This window comes from Dipodomys merriami, unplaced genomic scaffold (genome assembly GCF_024711535.1).
Source record: "Dipodomys merriami isolate MVZ:Mamm:240054 unplaced genomic scaffold, mDipMer1.0.p SCAF_70, whole genome shotgun sequence".
NCBI classification, from domain to species: domain Eukaryota; kingdom Metazoa; phylum Chordata; class Mammalia; order Rodentia; family Heteromyidae; genus Dipodomys; species Dipodomys merriami.
Genome location: NW_027206291.1, coordinates 2,847,498 through 2,862,329, shown reverse-complemented (window position 1 = coordinate 2,862,329; position 14,832 = coordinate 2,847,498). Strand labels below are relative to the sequence as shown.

The 14,832-nt window shown below is 55.4% G+C and overlaps 1 protein-coding gene and 2 non-coding genes across 5 annotated transcripts in view; 2 read left to right on the top strand and 1 right to left on the bottom strand.

Moving 5' to 3' along the window:
- Positions 1 to 10,179: 10,179 nt before the first annotated feature.
- Trnav-cac (transfer RNA valine (anticodon CAC)) lies at positions 10,180 to 10,252 on the top strand. Its single transcript has one exon. It is a non-coding gene; the product is annotated as a tRNA-Val (tRNA).
- A 195-nt stretch (positions 10,253 to 10,447) lies between these two features.
- Positions 10,448 to 10,519, bottom strand: Trnag-ucc (transfer RNA glycine (anticodon UCC)). Its single transcript has one exon. It is a non-coding gene; the product is annotated as a tRNA-Gly (tRNA).
- Positions 10,520 to 10,772: 253 nt separating this feature from the next.
- Dpp9 (dipeptidyl peptidase 9) overlaps positions 10,773 to 14,832 on the top strand; it is a 32,124-nt gene continuing 28,064 nt past the window's right edge. Inside the window, exon 1 of one of the 3 annotated variants that reach the window (XM_070008416.1) lies at positions 10,773 to 10,919. Coding sequence is in view for 2 of the 3 variants with exons in the window: in XM_070008417.1 (XP_069864518.1) it covers positions 14,190 to 14,245 (56 nt within the window). In the remaining variant the exon portion in view is untranslated. Of the gene's footprint in view, positions 10,920 to 14,157; positions 14,246 to 14,832 lie in introns of those variants that run through there. The other 2 variants (XM_070008417.1, XM_070008418.1) reach the window with 2 other exon arrangements.

The following is a 14,832-nucleotide window of genomic DNA, read 5'->3' as shown; positions in this document are numbered from 1 at the left end:
ACCTTCCCTCAGACCTCTCCACGGCTGAGTCCTCACGGACACCACTCTTGGCTCCAGCATCGAGTCAAACCCACTGAGTTCAAGCTCCAGGACCTGCACAAACAAAAACAGGATTTCACAGGTCAGAAATGTGGATAGCGAGTTGGGCGCCAGTGACTTCCACCTGTCAGCCCAGCTACTCAGGAGGCTGAGATCTGAGGATCATAGTTCAAAGCCAGCCTAGGCAGGAAACTCTGTGAGACTCTTAACTCCAAGAAACTACACAGAAAAAGCTGTAAGTGGTGCTGTGGCTCAGAGTGGTAGAGCACTAGCCTTGAGCACAGAGAGGCTCAGGGACAGCGCCTAGGCCCTGAGTTCAAGCCCCAGGACTGGCAAAAAAAAGAAAAATTTGGAGAAGGAACAGGGAAGGCAGTTGGTGCTACAGTTTGGATAAGACAAAGGTCCGGGTGTGGCACTCTTCAGAAGTGGTGGGTCCTTTCAGAGGCAGGGCTTAATGAGAGGTCTTCAGGCCATTTGGGGGTGTGGCTTAGAAATGGGCGTGTCCATGAAGAGGCGTGGTCTTTAGAGGAGTGTCAGAAAGGAGTGGTTAAAGAGGGGACATGTTGTTGATGGGGGTGTGGCCTTTAAATGGGGCGTGGCTTGAAGGAATGTGTTGTTGAGGGGCGTGGCCATGAGGGCCCTGATTCCTGATGGGAGTGGTTTGCTCCCCTCTGTGCTCTGTCCACAGGCCAGAGGCCCAATTGGTGGTAGATGGACACCTCCAAAACTGTGACCTCAAATCAACCTGTTTTGGTTTTTTTTTATTTTGGTGCCAGTTCTGGTGTTTGAACTCAGGGTCTGGGTGCTGTCCTTGAGCATTTCCTTCTCTTTCCTTCCTTCCTTCCTTCCCTTCCTTCCTTCCTTCCTTCCTTCCTTCCTTCCTTCCTTCCTTCCTTCCTTCCCTTCCTTCCTTCCTTCCTTCCTTCCTTCCTTCTTTCCTTCCTTCCTTCCTTTCTTCTTTCCTTTCTTTCTTTCTTTCTTTCTTTCTTTCTTTCTTTCTTTCTTTCTTTCTTTCTTTCTTTCTTTCTTTCTTGTTTCTTTCCTCAAGGGTTAGTGCTCTACCACATGAGCCACAGCTTCATTTCTGGCCTTGTTCTGGTGGTTAATAGGAGATGAGAGTCTCACGCCTTCCTGCCTGCATTGGCTTCAAACCAGCATCCTCAGATCTTGGCCTCTTGAGTAGCTGGGATTGCAGGCGGGTGTCATCAGCACCTGGCTTTGCCCGTGGTTCTGTCTTATTTCCACACTATTTTTTTAATTTTAATTTTTTGTAGGCTTGGGGCTTGAACTGGGGGAAGGGGAGGGAGGGAAAGGGGTCTGGGCACTGTCCCTCAGCTCTTCAACTCAAGGTGAGCCCTCTACTGCTTGAGCCACAGCGCCACTTCTGGTTTTCTGGTGGTTTATTGGAGATAAGAGTCTCATGGACTTTCCTGCCCCAGCTGGCTTTGATCTGTGATCCTCAGATCTCAGCCTCCTGAGTAGCTAGGATGACAGGCCTGAGCCACCAGTGCCTGGCTATTTCCCCACATTTCATCCTCTGTGTCCTGCTTTCTGTCAAACATTTCCGAGTTGGTTTCCTGGCTGAGAGCAGTTGTGGAGCCTGTGAATGGTGGGTGGGAGGGGAGGGAAGATGGACGTGTGTGTGTGTGTGTGTGTGTGTGTGTGTGTGTGTGTGTGTGTGCACAGAAATGACCGACGCTGCCATCTTCTCTTCTTTGTCCTCATCTCAAGAAAGGGCTGAGAGGTCCAGTCACCATCACCAGTACATTTTGGAGAGAATGACCTTGATGGGCAGGGCTGGCCATTCTAGATTCTGATCTCCTTATCTCTGCCTCGTCCCTGCCTCTGCCTTATCTCTGTCTGGTCTCTCTCCTTCTCCTCCTGCCCTTTCCTTTAAAAAGTTCCACTCCATCGATTTCTGGTTGGGCTCACCTCCGCCCATGCCTCCCATCTGCCCTGCTCACGGCTAAGTTGGATTTATTTTTTGGAAGAGGAGAAAATTCCAAAGTTGGGGTACAAAGACTCTTCCTCAGCTACAAGGGCTTCCTGTGCTGCCCAGGCCGGCCTCAGCCTCCCCTCTGCCTGCCTCAGCCTCCCCCTCCGCCTGCCTCAGCCTCCTGAGAGCTGAGATTTTATTTTATCTTTTGTACCAGGCCTGGGGCTGCTGTCCCTTAATTTTCTACCACTTGGGTCTCAGCTCTACTTCTGACTTTTTAGTGGTTCATTGGAGATAAGAGTCTCATGGGGGCTGGGAAGGTGGTTCAGTGGTAGAGCACTTGCCTTGCATGCTTGAGGCCCTGTGTTCGATTCTTCAGCACCACATAAAAAATAAAGCCGGAAGTGGCACTGTGGCTCAAGTGGTAGAGCACTAGCCTTGAGCTGAAGAACTGAGGGACAGCGCTCAGGCCCAGAGTTCAGGCCCCACGACCGGACCCCCCCCCCCCCAAAAAAAAAAAAAAGAGTCTCATGAACTTTCCTGCCTGGGCTACCTTTGAACTGTGATCCTCAGATCTCAGCCTCCTGAGTAGCTAGGATGACAGGTGTGAGTCACCGGCACCCACCAGGGAGGATATTTAATAGGATAAAATACACTTGGGGACCCTTTTTTTTTTTTCCGGTCGATCTTGGGGCTTGAACTCTGGGCGCTGTCCCTCAGCTCTTCAGCTCAAGGCTAGAGCTCTACCACTTCAGCCACAGTGCCACTTCTGACATTTTCTGCTTATGTGGTGCTGAGAAATTGAACCCAGGGGCTCCTGCATTCAAGGCAAGCGCTCTACCACTGAGCCACCTGCCTAGCCCTTGGGGACCCTTTTGTGTGTGTATGTGCCAATCCAGGGGCTTGAACTCAGGGCCTGGGCACTATCCCTGAGCTTTTTGCTCAAAGCTAGTGTTCTACCACATTGAATCACAGCGCCACTTCTAATTTTTCTGGTAGTTAATTGGAGATAAGTGTCTCAGAGCCCCATGCTGGTGGCTCACGCCTGTAATCCTAGCTACTCAGGAGGCTGAGATCTGAGGATCACATTCAAAGCCAGCCCGGGCAGGAAAGTCTATGAGACTCTTATGTCCAATAAGCCACCAAAAAACCAGAAGTAGCACTGTGATTCAAGTGTAGAGCACTCGCCTTGAGCTGAAGAGCTGAGGGACAGCGCCCAGGCCCAGTGCCCACAACCTACCAAAAAAAAAAAAAAAAAAAAGAAAGAAAGAATCTCACAGACTTTTTTGCCCATGCTGGCTTGGAACCTGGATTCCCAGATCTCAGCCTCCTAAGTAACTAGGATTGTAGGTGTGAGCCACCAGCTTCCAGCTCCAGAGCCTCTTATCTCCAGTTAACTACAAAAAAAGGCAGAAGTGAAGCCAGGTGCCAGTGACTCACACCTGTAATCCCAGCTACTCAGAGGCTGAGATCTGAGTATTGAGGTTCAAAGACAGCCTGGGCAGGAAAGTCTGTTGAAACTCATCTCCAATTAATTATCCCTTCCCCCCAAAATGCTGGAAGTGGAGCTGTGGTTCAAGTGGTAGAGTGCCAGCTTTGAGCAGAGAAAGCTTACACACACAGAGGCCAAAAACTCAGCCCAGCATTTGCACGCGTGCAAATGCTGGGCTGAGGAGGCCCTGTGTTTGACCCTGTGTCACAAACGAAGACAACAACAAACAAAACCCTCACTGTGGGTTCTCTGCATTGAGCATCTACTATGCACACGGTTGGCCCTTTTCTGTATTTGCCCCTCCCTCGGGAGTTTGCCTATGATCCTCATTACAGATCATCAACTGGAGGCTCAGAGAGGGTGACTTACCTACCCAAAGTCATGCAGCACAGCTGGGATCTCAGCACTTGGTCTGAGGGAGCTGGAAAGAAAAATCAGAGTGGAGGACATGTTGCAGCAGGTTCTGTGGATAGAGCCAAACAGGGGGAACCCTCCCAGAACCTTCCCATCCTTCCATCAACCCCCGCCTATCCCCTCTTCATTGTATATTTAGTCTTCAAACAGATGGTTGTGCTGAACTGAAAATACCAGAGTGGCCTTGAGATATAGGGAAGGTGGGAGCTACTGGAGGAGGAGGAGGGGGAGGAGGGGGAGGAGGGGGAGGAGGGAGAGGAAGAGGGGGCGGAGGGGGAGGGGGGAGGAGGGGGGAGGGGAGGGGGAGGGGGAGGAGGGGGAGGGGAGGGGGAGGAGGAGGGGGAGGGGAGGGAGAGGGGGAGGGGGGAGGAGGGGGGAGGGGAGGGAGAGGGGGGAGGGGAGGGGGAGGAAGAAGAGGGATGGAGGGCCTGCTTGTGCTCCTGCCCTTCCCCCAGACCCTCTTATACCGCCCCCCAAGAGGGAGAGCGGCCGTGCCATGTCCCCCATCCTCCCTCCCATCTAGCTCAAGGTTCTCCTGGGACAAAAATAGCCAGCCAGCTGAGTCATTCTCTCCCTGGCACTTCTGGGCTGTGGAAAGGCCTAGAAATAAATATCTACCCTGGGTCAAGGCAGGTAGCTGCTCGTGGGGCGACTGAGCCCAGAGTGTGTTATGGGTCTCAAACAATCAGAAGAGAGAATTTTGAATTTTCCCCCCTTACCATAAAGCAGAAACAAGAAAGGCGCAGAAGGCAGGCTTTTCCTGTGAACCAGGGTTATGCCAAGGATGTGTGCGTGACGCTGTCACATCGTAACACCCGTGATTAGGCCTTGTGTTATTTATTTTGGGGGTGCTGGGGGGTGAAACACTGAGCTTTATTCCTACATGCTGTGCAAGCATTTTACCCTCCGATCACACAAGCCAGACTCTTTTTCTTTTGCCAGTCCTGCGGTTTGAACTCAGGGCCTGGGCCTGAGTTCAAGGCTAGCACTCTACCACTTGATCCACAGTGCCACTTCCGGCTTTTTCTGTGTATGTGGTACTGAGGAATCAAACCCAGGGCTTCATGCATGCTAGGCAAGCGCTCTACCATTGAGCCACCTTCCCAGCCTTATCCCTGATTTTTTTTTATCTCAAGGCTGTCACTCTACTGTTTGAGCCACAGCTCCACTTCTCAATTTTTCTGTAGTTGATTGGAGATGAGTCTCATACACTCTCCTGCCCGGGCTGGCTTCGAACTACCATCCTCAATTCTCAGCCTCTTCTGTAGCTGGGATGCCCAAGCGTAAGACCCTGCAAGTCCTTTGCTTTCCTTTTTCTTTTCCTTTTATGAACTTTTGCTAAGGCATTTTCAGATGGTTAGACTTCAGGTAGGACAGGCTGCCAACCCTCCCTGATAGAAACCTGCTTGGGTCCAATGCAAATATGAGGCCAAGAGCCATGGCTCATGCCTGTAATCCTAGCTACTCAGGAGGCTGAGATCTGACATCTCGGTTCAAAGCCAGCCCAGGCAGGAAAGTCCGTGAGACTCTTATTCCCAGTGAACCACCAGAAAACCGGAAGTGATGCTGTGGCTCAAAGTGGTAGAGAGCTAGCCTTGAGCTGAAGAGCTCAGGGGCAGCGGCCAGGTACTGAATTCAAGACCCACAGTGGAGGTCGGGGTGGTGGTGGGGGTGGTAGAAAAATGAGTGCGGCTGGGACCCTGGAGCTCCACTGTTCATTTGCTGACCCCTAGTGGATAGACAGGACACTGCGCCTGCCCCAGGTCCTCTCCCCGCCCCAGGTCCTCTCAGCTAACACCGCAATTAAAAGGAATATGGTTCAGCTTCTGCTTTGTGTGTGGATCACTTAATTTAAGATAAATGAGGTCTGGGGGCCTCGATGGACTTCTAGAGAGAGTGAACGAGTTTTCCTCCTTCACCAGGAAGCCCTCCTATATTACTCCACAGCCGCCACCAACGCCAGTCCCTTCTCTTATCTGACCAGCTTGTTTATTGATTCATAATTCCAACAGGGGACTATCTAGATTCAAGGAGCAAGTAATATACAGTTTGAGGACTGGTCATGCACCCGTGAGCTCACAGCCTGGTGTGGGGGGTAGGAGGAGGAGGAGGAGGGGGAGGGGGAGGGGGAGGGGGAGGAGGAGGAGGAGGAAGAGGAGGAGGAGGTGGTACTGAGGGGAGTCTACACCTGGGATTATGGCAGTGATCAGAGACTCTCTGTATGCCCTGGTCCAGGAGGAGAGGCTTAGTGCTGACTAGGCTCAGGGACAGTACCTGGAGAAGAGGAATTGAACCCTGGAGAAAACAAAACTAAGAGGACAGAGCCTGTGCCAAGGCCCTGGGGTAGGATGGAGCTGTGGGAAGGCCCAAGGGGCTTGAGCAGAAAAAGGGAGCAAATGAGAGGGAAGGGATGTGGTGGGACACGCAGGGTCCTGGGTCTGCAGGGCATGGGGAGCTTGGCTTTGTGCCCCCCCTCCGTCCCGTGGGATGATTGGGGCCATGGGGGGGGGCTGTGGGCAGAGGAGGGAGGGACAGGACTCTGCTCTCGCATGTGTGCCCTGTGGTAGTTGCTTGGCAGACTGGCAGGTCCAGGAGCAGGCGCCTGGTGTTTTGAGGGGAAGGAGGGTGTGCACTATAGGTATTTTGGAATGGGTACTTATTTAATTCACTCAGTGATCGAATGTGGGCAGGGTCCCGGTGGTCCCCAGATGTAGCTGAGTCCCAGGAGCTCAGAGCTATGCTCAGCTGGGGTTGGGGCTGCCAGAGGTGCTGGTGTAGAGGGACTGGTCAGGTGTAAACGGCCATGTTGAATGTGAGACCCACAAACTCCCACCCCCAATCTGGAGATATCTGGTGACAATGGAACCCCAAGTCTGGTGCTAGGAGAGGCCCAGGCTGGAGGAGGTCTGTGGGTGTCTGCAAGCGCAGAGAGGGTCTTGGGGCACAGCCAGAGAGGCTTGTGGGCAGAGGAGGGGATGGGACCCAATGCTGCGCCCCAGAAGGAAAGTAGGAGCATGGTAGGTCAGCATGGTATCCCAGGTGAACTGCTGGAAAGGCAGACGGAGAGCAAGCTGACACTGGGTTCAAAATATAACAAAAGTCGGCACCCATGGCTCACGCCCCTGTAATCTCAGCCACTCAGGAGTTGAGATCTGAGGATCGCGGCTCAAAGCCAGCCTGGGCAAGCAAGTTTGTGAGACTCTTATCTCCAATGAACCACCAGAAAACCAGAAGTGGAGCCATGGCTCAAAGAGTAGAGTACAAGCCCTGAGAGCAAAGAATTCTAGGATAGCACCCAGGCCAGGAGTTGAACTCCTAGGACTGGAGTAAGAAAAGAGCTCATAGAGGTTGGGTGCCAGTGGCTCATGCCTGTAATCCTAGCTACTCAGGAGGCTGAGGTCTGAGGATCGCGGTTCAAAGCCAGCCCGGGCAGGAGAGACTGTGAGACTCCTATCTCCAATAAACCACCAGAAAACCGGAAGTGGCGCTGTAGCTCAAGTGGTAGAGCGCTCGCCTTGAGCTGAAGAGCTGAGGGACAGCGCCCAGACCCAGAGTTCAAGCCCACAACCGACAAAAAAAAAAAAAAAGAGGCTGAGATCTGAGGATAGCAGTTCAAAATCGTGGCAGCAAAGTCTGTGAGACTCTTATCTCCAATAAACCACCAGAAAACGGGAAGTGGCACTGTGGCTCAAGTGTAGAGTGCTGGCCTTGAACTGAAGAGTTGAGGGACAGCGCCCAGGCCCAGAGTTCAAGCCCCACGACCAACTAAAACAACAAAAGCATATAGGAGTTTAAAGACATTATTAATATTTCATGGAAATGCAAATCATGCTGATTTAATGACTAAACACTGAGTGTATTAACTTATCATCTTGTGCCAACATAAATGTGTGGAATTAGCCAGGCGCTGGTGGCTCACACCTGTCATCCTAGCTACTCAGGAGGCTGAGATCTGGGCATCGAGGTTCAAAGTCAGCCCGGGCAAGAACGTCCATGAGACTCTTATCTCCAACAAACCACAAAAAAACTGGAAGTGGCACTGTGGCTCAAGTGGTAGAGCGCTAGTTTTGAGCTGAAGAGCTGAGGGACAGTGCCCAGGGCAGAGTTCAAGCCCCATGACTGAAAAAAAAAAATGTGTGCAATTACTATGTATTGATTAAAAGCCTTGACCATGACAATCACTCTATTTCTCTCTCTCTCTCTCTCTCTCTCTCTCTATATATATATATATATGTATATGTATATATGTATATATGTATATGTATATGTATATGTATATGTATATGTATATGTATATGTATATATGTATATGTATATGTATATGTATATATATACCACTGAGCCACCTTCCCAGCCCCTAAACTGGTTATTTTTGAGATCACGTCTCATCTTCTACCCTGGTCGCTGCTTGGACTACAGCCCTCCTATCTTAATCTTTCTGTTGTAGATGAAGTAGCAGAGGGGTGCCACCATGTCAGGTTTCAGAGACTTTTCTGCCTAGGCTGAGGGTGAACCTCCATCCTCCCAATATCAGTCCCCTAAGCACCTAGGATTACTTGAGACTCTTGACTCCAAAGAACCACCAAAAAGTCAGATGTGGAGTTGTGTGGCTCAAGTTGTAGAGAGCTAGCTTTGAGAAAGAAAGAAAGAAAGAAAGAGTCAGAGACAGCACCCAGGCTCTGAGTTCAAGCCCTAGGACTGGCATACCTGCACAAAAACGTGTAGGGGTGAATGAATTTCTAATCCTTGAGGAGGTGGGGTTGGTGAAATAATTCATGTGCCCTCTCAAATGCCCATCTCTTTCAAAGGGCAGATTTGGGCCTGGAGAAATTATTTTGGGTCCCCCGAGGGAGTCTGATATAATCACAGGAGTCTTTTGTTTGTTTGTTTTATTGGGGGGGGGTCTGGTCATGGAGTCTGAACTCTGGGCCATGGGTGCTGTCCCTCAGCTCTTCATCTCTGCCACAGCACCACCTCTGGCTTTTTGCTTATGTGGTGCTGAGGAATCGAACCCAGGGCCTCTGGCATGCAAGGCATGCGCTCTACCACTGAGCCACCTTCCCAGCCCCAGGCACAGGAGTCTTTATAAGAGGGTCCAGGGCTTGCCAAAGATGAGGAGTGGAGAGCACACCAGCCTGGGATACCAGGCCTCTGGGAGCTGGGACAGCCCAGACTTGGACCCTCCCAATGGCCCTGGGTGGGAGGGGGGGGAGGGATGGGGAGGACGGGGGAGGGGAGGAGGACCAGCTTGCCCCCGTACCTGCCTGCACCACCTTCATTTAGCACAGAGAAGCCCATGTCAGGTCTTGAGCCTCAGACCTGTTACATGGAAAAACAACAACAACAAAACCCTGCATCATTTCTAGCCAGGAAATCTGCATCAGTGCTGGCCACAGAAAGCAAATGCAGCATGTGATTTTGAGTTTTAGAATATTACATGAAAATATAATTTATTCTAGCCAGTTGTCGGTGGCTCACACCTGTCATCCTAGCTACTCAGGAGGCTGAGATCTGAGGATCATAGTTCCAAGCTAGCACCGTCAGGAAAGTTTGTGAGACTCTTATCTCCCCTAAATTACTGAAGAAGCTGGAAGATGAGCTGTGGTTCAAGCGGTAAAACGTAAGCCTTGAGCAAAAGAATCTCAGGGACAGCACCCAGCGCTCAGGTTCAAGCCCCAGATCCACTACACACACACACACACACACACACACACACACACACACACACACACACACACACACTATGTGTGTATGTATAGTATACTTATTATAGATAATATATTTAATATATAATTATATAATACACATGTTTATCTATTTAATATATAAATGTAATTTCTTCTCCTCCTCCTCCTCTTCTTCTCCCTTCCTTCTTTCCTTTCTCTTTCCCCAGATTAGGTCTTGAACACACACACACACACACACACACACACACACACACGAATGGAAAGTTCTATTCACAAAGCTCCTTAAGGAGCTGGACATAGAACGGGGATTCCTTACAGAAACTGAAAATGGCTCTTGCTGCTGGCATCGCGTCTGTGAGGAACTCAGGGCAGGTGAGCTTGATTTGCGATGGAGTAGCAAACTTTTTCTTCTCTCTTGGATTCTTCTCCTGGGCGGTGTAGTTAATTGGTCCAGTACTGAAGGTCTGCGCGCGTGCGCGCAGGTGTTCATCCGCCTCTGCTCCCCGGCCTCTCCCTCGGGGCTCCTGGGAAGTGACACTGTTGCACAGGTTGCAAAGTGGCAACATTGTATACCTGCATGGTCAGGGGGTCGGAAAAGCGGCCCTCCGCGGGTTTCCGTAGTGTAGCGGTTATCACGTTCGCCTCACACGCGAAAGGTCCCCGGTTCGATCCCGGGCGGGAACAGCTCGCTCTTTCTTCTTTGTTGCTTTCTCTCATTGTACACCTTCTCTCTCTTTATAATGAGAGCAAATCTCTGACACGAATCTTAGCACCGCTCGTTTTCTCTGTTTCTTTTATATTTTAAAAGTTTTCTTTAACCGAAGTGTGAGGAAACGAAAAGGCCATTCTGAATCCTTCAGTTGTGCAAGAAAAGCGAACTGCGTTGGCCGGGAATCGAACCCGGGTCAACTGCTTGGAAGGCAGCTATGCTAACCACTATACCACCAACGCCCGCCTGCAGAAGAGTTCTCTCTTAGACTATTTATCAGAGAACTCAGCGGTTGGGCTGGACCGTACCAAATCTCGCGGGGGTGTTCGCCTCAGGATTTCTCTCCTGCCCGGAAACCAAACGTCGCCTGCAGCGCTGGCCGCACGGCCGGTCTCCGTCCCCCCCCCGGAGCTCTGTGCGTATTGGTACCGCCCAAACCTTAGCCAATCACAGGCCGCCGCTTGGGCAGCTCGACTTCCGGGTCAAAGGAAGCTGAGCCGGCGGGTCCCCGTGTCCGCCGCCGCCGCTGTCCCCCCGCGCCCGCCACTTCCGGGGCCGCAGTCCCGGGCATGGAGCTTCGCGCGTGAGGCTCCGCCGGCCCCGGGACGCCTTTGCCCAGCCCGGCCGCCGCCTGGCATCCCGGTGAGCAGCGTCCGGAGCGCCGCGTCCCTGTGTTCCCACGGCCTTGGACCCGCCGTGGACCGGCCTCCCCCTCCCCCCAGCCTCCGCCCGGGCCTCCGCGCGCCCCGGGGCCCGCCATCGGGGCGGCCCCCCCTCCCCACCCCCAGTCCCCCTGCCTCAGTTTCCCTGGCGTCCCGCACCACCCTCTCGCTTTCTGACCCGCCGGGGCACACCTCGCCGTCTGTCCTGCTCCCGACCCCGCGTCCCGTCGGTCCGTCCCGGCGGCGCTGCCCCGGTCGCCCCCCCTCCCCCCCCCCGGGTCGAGGCCCCTTCTGGAGTCGGTGCGCCCGCCGCGCCCGGCCACCGGCGCCGGGCCCCCCCACCCCGCCGCAGACCCTCCCCGAGGGGCGGCCCGGCCCGCGGACCCGCCGCATGCCACCCCTAACTTTCCCAGGCCCCGATTGCCCCGAACTGCCGCCTGGTCCCGCTCCCGGGCCAGTGCAGCCCCCCCCCGCCCGCCTCGGCACCCCTCTGTCCAGCCTCTATCCCAGGCAGCGGCCCCTTGGGGCGGGGGGTGGGTGGGGGTCCGAGAAAGCCCCTGGTCTGAACAGTAGGAACCAACTTGCTTTCCAAGAGCTGGGGGATTATGGCCCAGCCGGTGTGAAAGGTGGGCAACCGGACCCCGGAGGCGCCAATTGGGTCCTGGGGTGAGGGTGGGGGGCAACTGGACAGCCGGGATGCCTTGTCTCCCAAGGGGGACAAATCCCAGGGGGTGCAGATTCCCGGATGCGGAGTGGAGTGGGACTATGATGGTAGAAAATGAGCAGGCCGAGGGCGGTCTAGCCACTGTCGTGGCCTTCATGATATCTTCGTTCTATCCAGATTCAGGACTCTGCCTGTGGCCGAAATGGAAGTTTCTGGGAGCCTTTAGGAAGTTGGCCTGTGCTGGGGCGCGGCAGCCAGGCAGGCTGGGAGAAGGGGGGGATGGTGGTGGTGTGGTGGACAGATTTGTGCCACAGCTCTGGAATTTGGGATTGACAGGAAGTGGCTTTTCAAGGCGGCCCTGGGGTCACTGACCCAGGGAGATGGCTGTAACTTGGTGGGTCTGACGAAGGCTTTGCCTTCCATCCATTGTCCCACCCAGCTGTCCCTGGAAAGAGCCTACCCAGGAAACCCGAGATAAAATGGGATGAGGGCTGATGCAACTGGATGGAGCAGGGGGCGTGGCTGCCCCTGTCCACCACACCCAGGGATCCACATTCAGTCTTGGGGCTTCAAGTTGGTGCTCACCTTGCTGTGGTGTTTATTGACATATTTAGCTGACAGTGGTTTAGTTTCTATCATGTCAGGTGTCATAAGAGCTCTGTGTGTGTGTGTGTGTGCCAGTCCTGGGGCTGGAAGTCAGTGCCTGGGAGCGGTCCCTGACCTTTTTTGCTAAAGCCACAGCTCTGCTTCTGACTTTTTGGTGGTTAACTGGAGATACGAGTCTCACAGACTTTCGTGCCCAAGCCGACTTTCAGTTTCCTCAGTAGCTAGGATTACAGGCGTGAGCTACCAGTGCTCATCTGAACCCAACTCTCTGGCATGGAGTCCTCATCTTTGTCACTGGGTTCAAAACAATCTCACTTTGCCTCTTCTGCTCTGACCTCTGTGTTCCATGTCCTGATGTGACATTCTGTGTGTGTGAGTGTGTGTGGTGTGTGTTCCTGAGGCTTGAACTCAGAGCATGGGCCGCTGTCCCTGAACTTTTTCACTCTACCACTGATCCACAGCACCACTTCTGGTTTTTTGGTGATTAACTGGTGATAAGGGTTCTCACAGATTTTCCTGCCCTGGCTGGCTTTGAACAGGGATCCTCCGAGTGGATAGATGTGAGCCACCTCAGATGTGAGCCACCAGCACGCAGCTCCTGAGCTTTTTTGCTCAAGGCTAGCTAGTGCTCTACAACATGAGCCCCAGTTCCACTTCTGGCTTTTTGGTGGTTAATTAGAGAAAAGATTTTCTGGGCTGGCTTCAGACTGAGATCCTCAGATCTCAATCTCCTGAGGAGTTAGGGTGACAGGCACCCAGCTCCCGCTGTGGGGCTTGAATCAGGGCTGGGGGTGGGGGTGGGGGATTGTCCCTGAGCTCTTTTGCTAGCTTACTACTCCTTAACCAATTCCGGTTTTCTGGTGGTTCGTTGGAGATAAGGGTCTCACCGACTTCCCTACCCGGGCGGGCTTCCTACCGCGATCCTCAGATCTCAGCCTCCTGAGTCGCTAGGATGACAGGCGTGAACCCTCAGAGCCCGGCCTGGTGCCCGGCCTGGTGTGGTGACATTCTTAATTCTTAATGTCTGAACGCCTTCCCGGCGTGAGTCCTGGCTCTTCTGCGCCAGAGGCGGGGGGGTTGGGCAGGGTCCCCTTGGCGTTGGGCAGTGGATCGGGCCTCCTCCCTCCAGCGATGGGGGAGGGGCTGCCGCCTGGGATGGGGCCTGGTGTGTGTGTGGGGGGGAGGGTGTCAAGTAGAAATGACAAATGGACTTACCGAGCGGCCGATGTCCCCGCGATGCCCCCCGCCCCCTGCGCCGGGCCTCCTCGCCGGACCTCAGGGGGCGCCTGGGGCCCCCGCAGTGCGGGGCCGCGGGGCGCGGCGGGGGCAGGGGGGAGGCCGGGCGGCGGTGGACAACAGCGGTCGTTGCCAGGACGACGAAGCGCTGGTCCAGGCTGTGGCAGCCGACAGGTGGCCCGGCGGATGAATGCGCAGGGGAGGCGCCCGGGCGCCGGCTGCTGCGGGAGGCGCCTGGGCGCGCGGCTGCTGCGGGGCGGAGCCGGCGCGTGGGGGGGGGGAAGGCCGAGGGGAGGGGAGGGGGGAGGAGGCGGGGAGGGGGGAAGAGCGAGAGGCCCCCGCGGCCCCCGAGGCCCCCCGCGGCCGGGGTCGGGAGATGCCGAGGCCGCGGCGTGATTTCCGGCAAGTGCCGCGCGGACAGCGACGCCGGAGCCCCTGGGAGCTCCGCAGGGACTTGGTTTCCGGTTGTGGGGCCGAGGCGTGTTCAGGGGGTCTCCGGGCGGCACCGGGGAGCACCCGGAGGCGCGGCCGGGCACCCCGCGGCCGGCGATGGGTAACTCCTTGCCGGGAGAGCACGGCCCCGGCCGGCGCGGCAGCGCGGCCGCCGCAGCCCCACGGCCCCTCGGCCCCGGCTGCGCGCGCGGAGCCCGGTGCGCGGCCGATGCGGCCGCGGCCCCGCTCCGCCCGGGCCCGGGCCCCGGCTCCGCGGCCCCCCTGCGCCCTCCCGGTCACCCGGTGCGGCTAATGCAGAAGGTCAAGAAGTTGCGCGTGGACAAGGAGTTCGCGGGAAGTTGGCCGAGGTAAGGGGAGGCCGGGGCCGGGGCCGGGCCGCGGCCGCGTTCCGCCGGCGCACCGGGGCGCGCCGCCCGTTCTGCGGTTCTGCGGTTCTGCGGGAGGCAGCGAGGCCTTGGCGCGGGGTGGGCCGCCCGGGCTCGGGGGGGGGGTCCCCGAGCAGCATCTGCCACCCTCGCAGCCGCCGCCGTCGACCTCCCCCAGCCGTGACAGCCTCGGCGTCTCCAGACACGGACCCCGTTGGCAGGGTGTGCGCCGTGGCCATCCTGGATCTTGGGGGTTCCCCTCCTCCTCTGACTTGGTAGGATCGTGGGCCTTCAGACCTCCCACCCTGGGTTTCCTCGCCCCGGGGCCGTCCCCATCTTGAGTACACTGCAAACTGCTTAACCCGAATCCAAGGCCTCGGGTGGAAAGACCTCGGATCTCCTGCCGCGGAAAGACCGCGGGATCTCCTGCGTTACGGGAGCCAGCCTGGCACATGTTTTTTCCTTCCTTTTTGATTTTTGTTGCTACTAGGATTTGAACCCAGGGCCCTGCACTTGCTAGGTGGAGCTCTACCGCCGAGACTCCGCCCCCTGCGTCGTACCCCCTCCCA